This window comes from Augochlora pura, chromosome 5 (genome assembly GCF_028453695.1).
Source record: "Augochlora pura isolate Apur16 chromosome 5, APUR_v2.2.1, whole genome shotgun sequence".
Lineage (NCBI taxonomy): Eukaryota > Metazoa > Arthropoda > Insecta > Hymenoptera > Halictidae > Augochlora > Augochlora pura.
Genome location: NC_135776.1, coordinates 1,070,024 through 1,086,047, shown reverse-complemented (window position 1 = coordinate 1,086,047; position 16,024 = coordinate 1,070,024). Strand labels below are relative to the sequence as shown.

General features: G+C 43.3%; 1 protein-coding gene and 1 long non-coding RNA gene across 10 annotated transcripts; one reads left to right on the top strand and one right to left on the bottom strand.

Annotated features, from left to right (window-relative positions):
- Positions 1-237: 237 nt before the first annotated feature.
- On the top strand, positions 238-16,012 carry LOC144469677 (uncharacterized). Of its 9 annotated transcripts, none has more exons than XM_078180195.1 (13): positions 238-902; positions 2,491-2,533; positions 9,562-9,712; positions 9,782-9,995; positions 10,228-10,323; positions 10,654-10,891; positions 10,955-11,256; positions 11,332-13,272; positions 13,340-13,451; positions 13,529-13,871; positions 13,940-14,180; positions 14,254-15,131; positions 15,350-16,012. In XM_078180195.1, exons 1-13 carry the CDS (start codon positions 897-899, stop codon positions 15,522-15,524), a joined length of 4,740 nt encoding a protein of 1,579 aa, XP_078036321.1. In that variant the 5' UTR covers positions 238-896; the 3' UTR covers positions 15,525-16,012. The 9 variants fall into 9 exon arrangements, with proteins under 9 accessions (XP_078036321.1, XP_078036326.1, XP_078036319.1 ...); XM_078180193.1 differs by lacking the exons at positions 238-902; positions 2,491-2,533 and adding exons at positions 3,685-4,052; positions 5,321-5,956; XM_078180192.1 differs by lacking the exons at positions 238-902; positions 2,491-2,533 and adding exons at positions 3,685-4,090; positions 5,321-5,956.
- Positions 872-2,406, bottom strand: LOC144469693 (uncharacterized). The gene is made up of 3 exons (XR_013494029.1): positions 1,340-2,406; positions 1,116-1,254; positions 872-1,007 (listed from the first exon to the last, which is right to left on the bottom strand). It is a non-coding gene; the product is annotated as an uncharacterized LOC144469693 (long non-coding RNA).
- Positions 16,013-16,024: the final 12 nt, after the last annotated feature.

The following is a 16,024-nucleotide window of genomic DNA, read 5'->3' as shown; positions in this document are numbered from 1 at the left end:
CATTGATCGAACTACGGGATAGTGTTTACACGAAACGTTCGTTGCTACCGTCCCCATCATTAGTCAGAACTCCTAGGCACCCAGGTACGGGTCATGCAACGAAGTATAACAACCTTTCCAGCGGGGGCTATCGAAGTCGGAGAAAATCAATATAAGGCGAAGAGTAGGTTCGCAATCGTGGCACGATCGTTCGCCTTGAGGAGTAGAATCGTATCGCCGGCTAAGAATGCTGTTCTATTGTTCCACCGTTATCGTTTGTTAGCGGTTACTCATAGGCGCGTTCTGCCATTGGCAGAGGGACACGAGGAAGGGCCCGACGACGAAGAGAGATAACGGGGCAACGAATTCGTGGTAGAATCCACAAAGGAGAAAGGGAACAAATCGTGGATCAGTTGTTCGATCATAGACGTCCGTGGAGGGTGTAGAGTCGAGACATGCGCGCGTGGTAGCGGTAATGCTAAGGGTTGCCCGGACCACCAACAGTTCCTTATCGTCGCGCTCTTCGCATGGATACTAGCTGAAACTACTGGCGGGGGTGTTCGTGCTTGAAATTTGCCCGCGCCCTAAGGGAAACTGAGTCAGCTTAGACAAGGGCCGAAGGGGAATATCATCCCCTTTCGTCGTGTTGCGAGTCGCGTTCGGTGAAGAGCATGCGCGTCTAGCATACAGGGGTTGTGTGTTGCAGTCAGGGAGGGGCTGGCTTTCTCTTCGACGGAGTGACTCAGAATATGCATTCCTGAAAGTACATCTTTCGTGATTTTTATCCGTGTGACATGCGTATACCGCTAACTGATCGTTCTATCGTGTACCACGTCTGCGATATTCATCCCGCGATGTCATAATTGGTGACAGTGTCGAGTGTGTTGCGTGGATCGACTGTCAGCTGTCCCTTCACCATGAACGTGAGTACTCGCTGCCTCCGACTATCGACTCGTTTTCTAGCTCGCGTGGGCGTTCCTCTCGTCTCAACATGACAAACTCTCTCTCTCTCTCTCTCCGACTGGAACCTGAAAAGAGGATTGCTGTTAGTATATTGCCCCCATAGTCGCAATCGTAGGACCTAATACGTCATTGACCTCCGTGCCGTGGATAAAATCGATGCGAAGGTTACTTACAATCCAGAAAGCTCTGCTGTACGATCGTTTCTTGCGGTCTCGTAAGTCTCGATAAAACAGTGTAGTCCTTGAATCTCTGTAGAAATATTCATCTTCACAGGCTGGTCACTTCGCTGGTCTAATATTTTCATCAACAAATCTTAAAGATAAAAATCAATCGATTAACACGCTATGCACAGCGCTGTTGTTTCACGAAGTTTGAAAACCTATGGAATACAACTAACAGTTTCACTGAGACCGAGATTTCTGGAACAGTATCTTCTTAGTGACCCAGGGATTATGCCCTATAAGGGGTTAAACAAGACGATACCGATCGATTCCTCAGGCCCCGACAAGCGGAAGATAAGTGTACCAAGAAACGATTCTCATCTCTTTCTCCTCTCTCTCTCTTTCTCTCTCTGTCTGTCTTTTCCAGACGTGATCTCTCGTTGGGATCGGGTGACCTTGTTCCCCCAAGTACTCTTCGGGTTTTGTGAGCCGAGAATCGCCTGCCGGTTGTTGTTCAGCGAGTTAATTACGATTCCGATGTCTTTATTCTCCCTCTTGGATTTTTCTATGCACCGGCCAGAAAGGAGAGAACGAAACAAAGCCATGTGGGACGCGGAAAAAAACGTGCTACGAAGTTACAAACCCCACATATCCGGTCAAGCATTATCTCGGTTTCTGAGATTGTTTAACCTTTTGCGGTTTCAAGTAGTCCTTCTATTTGGTTTCAGAAACAACGACTCCAATTTGCTAGCAATTGGGTGGAATAGAAGATAAACTGCTAAAGTTGCTGTTATTTACAACCGAGATTAAATCAGTAAATTAAGTTGCTATGAAATCGAATATCGGAGTCGAAGAGTTAAGAAAACTTCCATAGAAGAATTCCATGAAAAATGAGCCACGCGAAATTCGTAAATTGATCAGAGCATCGCAATAACGGGTCGGCGAGCTCGATGACTCGGGTTCCAGTCATTCCTCGCGTTCATTCCGTATCGAATTCCAAAATGATTGTGCCCTCGCCCGCACGACACAGGAACGAGGAGTATTTCTCCTTTAACGATGCTCGAATTGGTCCTCGGCAAAAGGGAAATGCACCGGAGAGTCTTTCGGGGATACTCCTTCGCTGCACTTGTGAAGGTTTAAAAATAGCGTCGCGTTTTATAACGCGTGAAACACGAAACAGCTCGAGAATGTGGATTTCTTCTCTAAGTACCTAAAACTGAAAAGAAAGAATGTTATCGTTCGGTGGCTATTGAAATCGAGGATGTTCTCACGTGTCGTCGATACTAATTACCCCGTCGCAATGTACCCAGTATTTTTCGGTTTCGATAGAAAATATTCTGGAACGTTGCACGAGCAGATTAATTAATAAGTCGATAATATTTTTCAGGCCTTGGCGACAGATAATGTCTGCGGCAACGGAGACCACGTTGGTGAGTTCGGATGCGCATACGTTCTCGTGATTTATACTTTTCACGACCTATTTGCAATGCACATCAATCTTCTAAATATCGAAGCAAGCTATTTTTCGTAGCGCTTTGTAGCTAGATCATTTTTATTTTCATCCAGCGTATCCTCTCAACATGCTCCTCCGTTGCATTCGATTTTAATGGAATTTAAGCTTGTTTTTCACCCTGCGCACGAGTAGTCGATAGACTGCGGATACATGCTTGTGCATCTGACGTTGCAATTAAACGAACCTCGAGATTCATTAAAGGAAAAACCGAGATTCTTACTCGGCGTTACTTCGACTCGAAATTATAAAAGTGTAGCAACGGGAAAATTATTCGAAGTTGCCGAGGACCGTTGATTTTTCAACGATCCGCATTGTCAATCCATATTGTTCGGCTAACCGCATTGTGGTTCCCCCGGATATCCTTTGACCGAAGTCATTTCGAGCACGCTAGGCGCAAAGAGAACCTTATAATGCGATTGTGGCAAACGGGATTATTTCGGCACGTTCCGCTTCTTCTTTCTATCTGTCCGCACAACAACGCCCATCAACCGAATCGATCTCGCATCGATTTTCCGTTCGGTTTACCGATTTCCCGGTAATTACGCAATCATTAACTAAAATAACCTCCCCGGGGAACTTTGCAAATCCCGTAACCTTTCCGTGAGGGTTGACGGTGCTCTCCCCGCAATGCCGAGAAATCGAAATCACTCGACGATACAACAACGCCTCTGCCTAAGCTTAACAACTCGTAAACTTGGGGAACCTAACGATTAGCGACTCATTATCGGAGCGAACATTCCTTGATGCCTTGAAATATTTCGGAGATGATATCGCGAGGGACAGGTCTCGCCCTGATGCACAAATTCTGCAGCAGGTTAAATATTCGCCTAGCTCTGGCAGTTTCTGCGGGCAGCCTAGCAAAGTCCGAGTCAAAATCAACCCGGGAGATTCGAAGGGTCGAAAGGGCCCTCGATACGAAACACGAGCGTGTTATATGCGTTGAATGAGCGAGCGGAATAGAGCTGCTCTCTATTCCGGCCGAGGCGGAGCGGGTATTTATTAATAGAGATTAAACTCCGCGTCGTGTCGTGCCGTGTGCAAACGCTCTCCCGCGCGGGACGCGTGCTGTTAAGGCAGTCTGAGTCAGACTGCGGTCCAGAAAGCGATTCCGCCAAAATAAACGCGAACGAAAAATTCAGTTGCGCGTGTGGCGGCTATCATTGGTCGATCGCGGTGTGCTCATAATCATCGAAACGGATTAACTCATCGGAAACCACTTTGTCACAGTGCATTCTAGCGATCGTGGCGTGTCAAGTGTGTGTGTGTGTGTTCTGTACGAGAGGCTCTCGATGGGATCGTCACGATAAGGCGGTGGAATCGTTCGCCGAACCAACCGATTGGACAGTGACCAGTTTTCGTTCACGTTCAATGCAGCCAGTGCTGGACTGCGATTTTTTTCTGTGTTTTCGTGCGTTACTCTGTGTTTCTCTGTACACGTAAGGCCTCTCCTTTGTGAGGAACTGCTGCACACAAGGTTCGCCCTCTCTCTTTCACCACCGATCGATCCAATTGCATCGCGTGTCCCCGACACGCGGCAATATATGCATCGAGGAAGAGGGGAGTGATGTTTGTCCCGTTTTTTGAATGCCACTCGATATACATTCGATCATAGGTCGACGTTCATTTACCAGCCAGGGAAAATTAATTCCGATTCAACGAGTCGTTACGCCTCGCACATCCTCTATTATTGCAGCGGCGGCCGCGTACTTACGCTAATGAGTGCCCCTGAAGCATTGTTTACCGCCACGCGGCCGAAATAAATTGTTTGAGCTTACCGATACTCGTCGTTAACGGTTCATCGTCATCGGACAATTGCATTCTTCCTTTCTGTATACAACTCATCTTTCCACGAAAGTGGAACTTTCGCAGAATATTTTATACAGTCTGTTGTTCTCGTCCGCGATAAATATAGAGTTTCGCGAAATCATCCGCAGACCCGATTAACGCAATTATAGATCGTGTGACTCAACGTTCTGACAGTTTTTTATCACCACCACCCGTGCTCAAACGTATTAATCGCTCAGTCTAATATCCCCTGTTATCTTAACGTTCGATTAACTCGAAACAATTGCCTCGCCACTTGTTGCAATTTAGGCGGTTGAACGCGTCTGCTGACGTAACGACTATTATTACTATTTGTCGTATAGCTCAACACCGAAAAACACGTTTCGACATTGTTTCCTAATAGATTATAACCAACACTTCCGATCACGACTTCCGGATAATATCTGAATCATTCTTGATAAGCACATGTCATTGATGTCGGTTTAACAATCTCCGATTTGCAAAATGTTTGCAGATTACAACGTGCAAGCCTGAAATCTTTAACACAGTTATGCAAAATGTTTTTGCTATCTTGTTGTGAAATGGAGAACGCGTTTCCAAGAGGCAGATTTTCTGTAACCTTCCCCTTTTAACCGCATGTCAATTTTTCGAACGGCGTTAAGTTACTGCTGGCAGATAAAGTGTTGAAGATTTCGAGCTGCGTGGGTTCTACAAACTCATTGCGACAAAGTTCTCGCCTAAAACGGCTATAAACATAGTTTTGCGGATCTGGTAAACGCAGGACGGTCCTCCGGTTGATAAAAAGCAACGAGATGGGTGCAGTCGCGACGGTGGGCCTCACTGTCGGAGGCGTAAACCGTGTGCGAACTGCACCACTGCCTTCGTGCCTTGTCGACTAAACAAAGGGATCTTTTGAAAGGTGTCATCGGCTAGCTCGCAGAGGAGTAAATCGACGGTGGTTCCGCCGGTGTGTTTCCGTTCGTCAAAGGTGCAACACATCTTTCATGTTGGAGAGCGTGCCGGGCAAAGACGACGTGTCGAGTGCAGCGGGAAACACTTGCGAGTCCGTGATGTAACTCTTTCGAGTGGTAAATGTACACCGCCGCGGCTGAAATAATGAAAAGTGAACAATCTCAAACGATGGACCAGCGAGATTCGTTGTCTTCACGGCCGGACGATTGGTAAACACAGGCCACTCTACCTTCTCGTCTTTTGTACTGTTACTCTTTTGTTTTCTGTTCGCCGATTTTATAAACTGTGCGGTGATAGTTAATCGGACACGATAACAGTGAGGAATAACTTTTGATCGTTATCCAATCGTGAAAGCGTTACTATGTTGTAACACGACCGGATAACGAAATTGTTGAATATTGACAAATGATGATAGTGCTGCTGCTGTGCATCATCATGAAAATAGCCGAATTTTCTATAGGCCGGGTGAGCCCGCCATTGCAATCGCCGCCTAAACAGCCAATCTTTTATCGTAAACGGAAGGGACAGGAAGCTAAGTATCGGAGGAAGACCAGTCAAAGATGCAACTGCTTCCTGTACAATCGTAAGAGCATTGACATCATACCATAGCATGGAAAACTAATCTCTAACTTGAAACGCGAGGTCCTAAGTCGGCTGCTATCCAGTGGATCTGTCTGATTAACGCTTTAAGATGAAAAAGCAAATGAAGTATGGTTAATCTAATTTTGTCTGGATCTTCTTCTAAGGGTTCTGCGTCTTATGTTTTCTAATGTCCTTTGAACAACATCAGTAACCATGAAGCCTTGAATTTCTGCTAAAAATTAATGCATAAGTTATTGCCAACGCTCTATTTATTGCTAAAGAACTGGCGCCAAGTATCCAAGAGTATTAGCAAAACTTCTGCAACATATCTCTCACCTGTGTGTGCAATCACTCCCACGCTTCTACCGCAACTGACATAGAGGCGCTGACAACATAGCCAACGTTCAAGTTCAGCAAAAGAGACCTAACAAACGGAACAAGACTATTAGGTCTGTGTTTAATATTGTTGGAATATTTAACAGCGTAAAAGTCCGTGGTATACCTATAACCGTTTAAGCCCGGCTGTGTCACTTTTACGTGTTCACGATGCTCGCATTACATCACACTTATCCTCATCCAGTGGTGTTAATTTACCAGTAAGCATTGGCGTATCGCGAGCAAGGGATCATCGATCAAGTGTCTTAACGGAGAATAGTATTATAACGAAGTGCTCTCGGAAAATTAGTCACTAGATAATTGGTCATCGAGACTATTGACAAAGAAAAGAATCTCTCCCGTTTCATTCGAAGTGGTGGAACACTGGAGGTTTCTTAGAAACAAGACTACTGTATAGAAGACCCCTTGTATAATCCCTCAAAGGCGTAGAAAATGATTTACAATCACCTAGGAATGTGACAGCTGTTTCCTTCTCGTTTAGGGACGAAAAGAGTCGGTTTTCCTATGTTAAAAAACTCCTCTCCCACAGCCTTGCTTGACAAATGGCATCGCGTCCTACTATTTCGAGTAGCAAACTCTGTGGGAGTGTCGTATACCATTTCCAGAGGCTTTTGCCACGCTGATAATTCTCGCTCTTTCTTCCCCTCAGTGCCGCTGCTTTTGAATATTCGTGCGTTTGCTGTCTGGCAAAGCGGGATGGACATGTGTGCATTGCACAAAAGCATAGATGTCTTGCTTTCAAAATGTAAGCTCGGACAAATTCCCTGAAAAAACGCCGATAGATAAAAGCACATATTTCTCGAAGACAACGGACACCGATTTCCGAATAAAGTCTGACCGTATAATTCACCTCGCCAGAAAATCGCGAAACGTAAACGCAAGCCAGTGAAACGAACCGTTTCCCCTGGCAAAAGTATTCCCGGATTATATTTCGCACGCGTAAAATTTTCGTCGGCTTGCGAATTTCAGCTCCTCAATTTCATTCCCCCACTGTCCCTCGTAGCTCGTTCAACGCCTCGCTAAAATTAACTCATGCCCTCGACACTGCCAGAGAACGAACCAACACGAATCATTTTTCTACCAAGGTGGAAAATCGAATTCGTTAATGCTAACCTGTTGACCGAGAACTCGTTTGCTCTTTTATTTTCATCTTTAAACGTCGACACTATTGCTATGAACATTCGAGTTCAAAAGCTCAAATATCAAATCATCTTGGAATTTCGTACCCATTTTTATTGCAAACCAATCGATCGATTAACAGGTTGGAATCAACGAACATGCAACAGCTTCCCCCAGCGTCAAATTGTGATTTGTAACGCGAGTCACGTTGACTTTCTTCACCATTGGGACTGTGCTGGAACTCGGAAATAAAGTTAATCGAGGCTTCCAACGAGACGTTGAATAAACGATGCCAAGTTCTCTTTCCAATATCGTATTCTTCACTTTCGATAATAGCAAACATCGTGGAGTGTTTTATTCCACGAAAATTCAAAGTTCCTTGTACAGGATGCGCCAGCTTTGTACGAAAATGCTGAAAAATTCAAATATGCTATAAACAAAATTTCGTTTCTTGATATTCGCAGGTAGAGTAGAATGCTGTCTTTGCATTTTAGTGACTACATATCTCTTCAGTGAATCGTATCGTAACCTTAATTCAAACATGTTGTATCCGATTTCCTTTTGCCCACCCTTTGCGCTTGATCGGTAATGCTCATGCGCCGCGCAAGCAATCCGTGCGCTCCGTAGGCGCAGTTAAAATGAATTTCTAACATACTACATACACTATACTATGAGTAACGGGCGGGTTGTCGCCATATGGTCGTGGACATCAGTGTTTTCGGTTAACATTTATCTGGTGTAAATATTTTCCGTAGAACCAGAGTCCAGCGACCGTGGCGATGCGGTGGAAACAAATTATTCGAGGTACGGTTACTGGGTTACGTTGAAACTAAACTTCTTTTCCATCTTCTCTGGCTCACGACATCTACAAAAACCCACTATCTGTTCCCGCAGCAATTTATCAATTACTCCTTCATCTACTAACTGTAAATGATAGAGCATGAGTTACAACAACGTTACCGCGACAATGCAAAGATACTTCTATGTTCTAGGCAAGACCTAACCTATTGTACGTTTGTGAATAATCGTAGTAAACAGAGACACACGATCGAATCACAAGAGGACAATGTTCTCTTTCGATTGATTTCATCGATTGATGAAAAATTTGGATCGATTATACTTTGCTTTGATCGCACATGCCTGCAGATGTTTTCAACGTGACATGTTGATTCGTTGGTCGATCATTGTGTCATTGTGTGGTTAAAGCTCTTGTCGCTGTTATGCATGCTTCAAAACAATGCATGACTTATTTTAAGTCGTTTTAAGATGTTGAGTTGTCGTTCAAAAGGAATGCTTTATGAGAGTGATTTCTGTGCACGCGCACTCAAAGACGCTGCCGATTGCCTAATCTAAAAGTACCATGCTCCATTCGATCGATTAATTATTTATTACGTGACAGCTAACCTTAAAACACGCCCTCTTAAGAGCACCACAATGACGCGCAGCCTTGATCATCCCCGATACGGAGCACGAGCGCGCTCGCTCGGATATGTCCGCCATAACCTTAGCCTGACGTCATTGGCTGACAATTCTACTTTATCCTGAACGTTCGACGGGTGGACGGCGGATGAGGAAAATACTTACATCCTTATCAGTGCGTCGTCGGTGGTTTTATCGAGACTAACTCACCGATTCTCACTCATCCAACGTCGTAGAAATGATAGTTGACGGTTATCGTGGATCCGTGTCCGCTTCGTGCGCGTTACTTGGATAATGAATCAATTGTTAGGTAGAGTGACCTCCTCCCCTCGATAATACGACGATGTCATTGTAAAATTTGGCTGTGCTTGTTTACCCACGTGGCCCAATTCACGGAACGACCCAATCTTATACCTGCGGGGACTTGTCATCGACCGTAAACAATGGGATTACAGCCGACCTACTCGCGTAATTGTTGATACTACAATGCCTTAGGAAATACGACGTTTGCAATGTACCAGAAAAGGCAAACATGCTTAAAGAATTTCAATACTTTGTGTATGTGATGTATAGCCCTACTGTTGTTGTTGTTGTTGCTATTGCAGCCATATTTTTTTAATTTAATATCTTCTACTTTATTATTATTAATTTATGCAACATTATGTGTTGCAGGTGTAGGCAAAGGGGCTGCAGTGATGGAAGATCCACAAACACCAGGCTCCGATTGCAATTCTAATCCTGCCACAGATTCTATACAACATGACTTGATTAGTTCTGAATTTGTACAGGATAATGTAGATTACCAGTGGTTTGTCGATTATGGGTATGTTCAGAATGTTTGTGTATCAATTGTTTCGGGTAGGACTTTTGTAATTACTATGTAAAATTTCAGCTTCAGAGATGGAGGGCTTCATATTCATCCCAGTGTATTGTCCTCGCTCTCTGCTTCATATACTCGAGAGGATTTGGGTTACTACGATGACCTGGCCCGTAATCTGGATGCTAACTTGGCTGAAATCGATATGGAAAGTTTTCGTACTGCAGACATTCATACTTTGCTTACAGCTCTGCCTGTTATGTGCACCGATCCAGTTCAGCATTCTGAGGTAAATATAATGGAGATCATTGGTTCAGTAGCATAATGCTGTCAGTAGCAGAATCTATCATTCTCTATGTGTTATGTTGCAATTGAAGTTGCATAAAAGTTCTCTACTGCTGAGATGGAGATAAATGGTTATTTCACAAAATGCCTTGTCTACGTAGAAAAGATCTTACATGATATTTAAGTAAATCACAGTTAGTTTGTTCTAAACATTGTGTATTCCAATTTCGTGGCAGTTTAACTATCAAAGGGAACGATATGCCAGTATATCTGGATCTGTTATGGAAAAGCTTGACATCGGTTCATCTATCAGCCCTCATACCAGCAGCCAGGTATGACAATGGCTGCAAACGTTCAGTTTCTTTTACCCTATGTTGACAATGATGACAGAGATTTAAACTGACTTGAGTTATGCTTATTACAAGAGTAAAGTGCAAGTTTGGTTGCAGTTCCTCTGCATGGCCACTGAAAAAAATGAATATAAGCTGATTTGTTCGTGAACGTAATATACAAGGAAGACGTTAAAAGATTGTTCAACTAATAAATCGAATTGCGCCATTTAACATACGATGCATGGAAATCAGCTCTGCTAGTTATGCAAAGTGCATGATGAACCATTGATAGACATGTAGAATATAATAACGATATGGTTTGATTTTAAGGGAGAAGATTCAGCCTGTTCAACGACGGACACGATTTCCATTTGCAAATCGTCGTTGTTATTTTCCCCTCTGAAAGAGACACCCGTACTACCACCGGGTGGTAGCTACAGCGTCGACTCTCTGGACTGCGAGGATATGTTGCTAACATGTCAAGTGAATAACAAAGACAACTACACTATTGCCTTCGAGGGTAGTATTACAATGTATTCAGATGGCTCTCAAGATTTTGAAAATCAAGGTAAACTATTGTCAAGTATACAGTAGTATCAGATCAATCTGATCGCCTTGGTTCGTGTTACAGAGAAGCAAGAAAATGATGAGGCGCCAGAAAGATTTTACAATAGGAATTCCGATTTAAAGAACGTGCTAGATTTATCAATGGCATGTTCTGATTCGAAAATTTATACTACATGGAGCAACTTGAAACATTCTTCCATGAACAAAATCATGACTCGTCATCCCTCAGGCAATAATAATACAAATTCTGAATTTTTACAAGGCGTTGGAACTATTCTACCCGGTTCGAATAAGAGGAGTCAAAGCTTGCCGGACCTTACTCAAGCTACTCAACTACAGCACATTAACGTACCTCTCAATTTCTCTGTAAGTCTAGAGGAATAATTAAATAAAATTTCCATAATGAGATACAATTGTTTCAATCGAAATAATTCTTAACAGGTCAACTCCGCGGAATCAAATAATCATGCGCAACAGTCACATAGTTCAGGATCCGTAATGAGCCGATCAACTAACGAAGAAAGCTCCGACAGCGGGGAACACGCTTCATCTGGGAAGAAGATACAGAACTTGAGCCTTGTCAAATTATTTATGAAACAGAAGAGTATGAGTGCAGATGGCATGAGTCTTACTTTCGACCAGTCGGACTCTGCCAGCGATAACGGATGGCCTACAAGCAATAGCGCTAGTGATAGTGGTACTAATACAAATACAAATACGCAAATACAACGGAAAAATCTAAACAATACCTCAAAATGCCAACTACCGGAAAGCGACTTCGCTATTAATTGGGTTAAAGGGGATATCCACAACAACCAAGAAATAGAGAAGGAGAAAGATATTTCTAACGACATTCCAAAGCATTCGTGGATAATTGCTGGACAAAAGGACGATATGGTATCGTCGGCATCTGTCGAAGAACTATCTGAAAACATGACGAAGTCAGATTTAACGAATGACAACGAGAACATCCAAAACAGTTTCGACGTCATTTCAAATGGATTCGATCCACAAAAGAAGACAGCGTGGATTCGATCGTTAGAGAAGAAGTATTCGGTTTGCAAAACTACGGGCATTCAGGCGATAGCCGAGACGGAGGACAACGCGGTTCAGACGTCGCTATTATTCCCAGAACCACCAGCGGAGAAAGAAAATCCATCTGTTAGGGAGACAATTGTTAATAAGAAACCAGTATATGTCGTTTATCCAAATTACGCGTTACCTGATTTATCGTTTCTCAATATCAAAGACACCCGGATGGATAATGTAGCTTTGAAGCCACAGGGTTATGGGAAAAGCAGGATCAGTTGGAGACAGCATACGGGTAGATCCGGTAGACCGTTTTCGTGCAACGATATAGACGCTCTACGTCAACGTGGGTTCTCGCATGTTAAAGACTGGGAGTCGTTGACATTCCTTCTGCCTATCGAGTACAAGAAGATTCTGCACGATGTGCCCGAAGTGTCCAAGCACATCAACATCAACGAAGAGACGAAGAAACCGCTGTTCTGTTTGTCACCACCGATGCGTCACAAATCTCGACCCATCAGTGAAATTATACCAAATAATTCGTCGTCCACCAGTAGTACTGCGACTCAACCATCTTCTGGGTACCGGGGATCTTCTACAATACTGACCGATTCCTCGACGAATCAACAGATGTCGAACAATACAGCAAACCCGTTGTATCTTTACCGTTACGATAGTATTAGTTCCGAGGCCAGTTTAGTGAGTAACGATAAGAAGGCGTACAAGCAAGTTAGCAAATCGAAGACGGTCTGCCCATCTCTCCCAAAGAGATCCATCTCTTTACCGCACGGAGATCGCGAAGCTGACTTTTCTAATGGGAAAGTGCCACCGAGACCACCTTTACCTAGAAGTATTTTAAGAAAAAATAAGGTTCCTGCGAGCAAAAGGTACAGCATGTTCGAGATGGTGGATGTGGAAGAGATAGAAGATCATCAGCCTCCGGAGGCGAACAAGAGAATGTCCTTGCAAGAACCATATTACATGAACAATGACTTACAGTTGTTGTATCGTGGAAAAATCGTAGACTCTGAGAAGGACGTCGACGAGATGGAAGAGAAATGCCACGAAAGGATGAATGATGTAAACAACACTGGTGACATAGAGACTGAAGCTTCAGAGAATAGCGAGGACGACGTGAAACAGCTGGAGGAATACTTGAAACGTAGCGGATTTAGCTCACAAAGCAGCGATGGAGACACCGAGGACCCTGACGTTAAATTAAGATCATATGTAAGAAAGTTCTTAGCCCTTCGAATGAATAAGGATGTTACCAAAACTACGGATATGCTAGAATCTCAGAAAAAGACTGTCAGCTTCGCTGTAAACCAAAGGAAGAAATATTTAGACAATAAGGTAGTATACCAAGTTTAACGCTTCACCCTTAAAACATCCAAAATCAACCTTATTTTTTTCGTTCTAGACCAATAATTTAAATACTGTTCCAAACGAGCAGACTAAAGATTGTGCGCTTGCAGAGGAGAGGAGGGATACGAGTCCTGAAAATAGATCACTAGATTTAGACGACAAAAAAAGTAAATTATGCTTATCATATTTACATTTACCAAAAGGATGTCGGTGAAGTCATCAACTAATGCAGAGAATTTTTTAGAGATGATATTATCGGTGAACAAGGCGGTGGATTTATTGTTGAAATATTGGAATGGAGAGTCTATTCACAGTAGACAGAATTTCGGTGATAAGAACGAGTGTGCACAAATCTGTCTTAGTCACTTGTGCCCTGCTTTGTACACTATCATGTCGGACGGATTGAAGCCACACTTACATTCTACATTTGGACCAATAACGAATAGTGTTTGGCAGGTCGTCGAAGCGTCTTCTCAGCAGGGACCAGTCACCAAAACGTTGAATGAACTAGTACAAAAAATTAACGGCGAGGACGTTATCACCGAGGGAATGTTAAAGTTTCATGCATTTGTATTTGGTTTATTAAAGTAAGTAAATATGTTCGACGAGTACGATCACGATCACTAGACTAATTAATGTTACCTCATGTCTTCAGTTTAAGAGCTTTAGACGCGTGGTTCGCATACCTGTGCACGAGGGAATCAATTTTAAGGAAGCATTACAACAATAATAGCTTATTCGTCAGCGCTTTGGCAAATACGAACGCGCGTGAGGTTGTCGACGCCCTTCTGCACATTCTAAACCCCCTAGCTTTCTGCCCATTTAATTTGGACCTTCTGTATCAGTATCGTCAGCTTCACAATAGCTTTGGCAATTTAAACAATCATAACATAAGCGTAAGTACTGGAACTAAATATTTCTTTACTACTTACATATGTATTTGCTAACGCCTCAAACAACACATTGCAGACCGTAAACTTTAGGAACGTGGACATCGCTTCGAAGGACCACCATTTTGATAAAACAGATGTTTGCACAGTTGTTTCTAGTCCTAGGAAAGTACGTCCGAAATCTTATGCCGCCTACAACAATTACGATGACAAATCTGGCCAGCATAAGTCAGATATGGAAACGGTTAAGAAACGTTTAAGCAATCCCATAGGTTCGAAAGCCTTCCGGGCACTAGACAAGCTAACTTCTGAGGATTCCGAGGACTATACCGATAGTTTGGAGCATTCACCATTGAACAGGGCATCGAGTAAACACCATAATCCTGTTACTCGCACGAAATCTCATAGTCCAGAGAAGAGAAGGGATGACGAGGACAACATGATTGGAGAGGCGAAATTCAGAAAGATTCAGGAGAAATGGGAGTCCATGGTCGGAAAGGAGGAGGGTAAGAGTCAAACCGTGACAACGTCACCATCGTCGCCGACACGAACACCAACCAGTTTAGGGAAATCGAAAATCCCGAGGCTACTGACCTCTCCGGTAAAGCAATCGAATACAGTGCCCGCTAAAAACACAAAGTCCCCCGTCTCGGGAATCCCGTCGTTAAAGAAACCTGTAATGCTGACGACACCGAAAACCGCACCAAAAAAGCCTATAGAGTTAAGGAACAAAGAGACAACAAAGCGTACCAGTAGGGTGGACGAGGAGCATGTAGGAACAGCGCGGACCCACTTGGCACGTCCCAGTTCTCTACCCTATAAAACTTACGGTTTAGCGTCTAAGGAGAAAAATATGGTGTCCCCGCAAAGACGAGCAGCATCCACGTCTTTGCCAAGACCAACCAGCACCACTGCAGCTGCTGCTGCGAGAAATCCTCCAGCAAAAAAGGCTATCAAGTAAGTATAACACTGGATTTCTACTTAAAATTATGAACAAGATTTATTTTACACCTATTTTCAGTTTCATGAGAGTCTGAATTGTTCATGATTTTAGTTGCAGTCGCTGCGAACCACATCCCTTTCAGTTTCCAGATTGGTTTCTTAATCTTTTCGTTTCTTTCTCTGTTTTCGTTTTATAGATATGTTAAATAACAGCTTGCGCATCTCGGTTCCAGAGAGGTGCGCACTATCACACACAAAAATTCGTCGGATGACAAAATACTCCTCGCATTCGGAGAAGGCGAGAAGCTCAGAGTGCTTCTAGAGGTGGATAGTAAGTGGTTGTTATGCGCGAAAGGCGATCGGAAAGGTCTGGTTCCGCGGAGATGTGTGTACAATATTCAGACTTAGCCCCACACCTAATGTCTGTGCCGGGGTAATGTTTAGTGTGACAAAAGTTTCAAAGACTTGAATGCAACCGCGAAGATAATATATTCAACGAGACGAAGAATAAGGAGAAGAAATCGTGTACAGTGTATCAAAGGAAAGGCATAGAATTGTTTCTAAAGATATCATATAGTAATTGTTATTACTAGACCGCGGACTTTCATGTCAGCTCAGTATATTTTCTATATTTCATTTCTTTCCATCAGAATGATTTTATCTCTTGTCATCAAAACGAAAACGTGTTAAGTTTTTCCGCCCTGCACAGTGACATTTACGAGGCTTAAGTCTTCATTCGATTGCATTTCAATGAATCAAGAATAGACGCTGCAGACGCATAAATTTCCGCAGTCTAGTTATTACTCATAATTGTTTGAATCGCTTCGACTTTATATCGGAAACTGCGAATAGTATTATATCACTCACAAAACATCATCAGAGTATGAAAGAGAAAATAGGTATCGCTA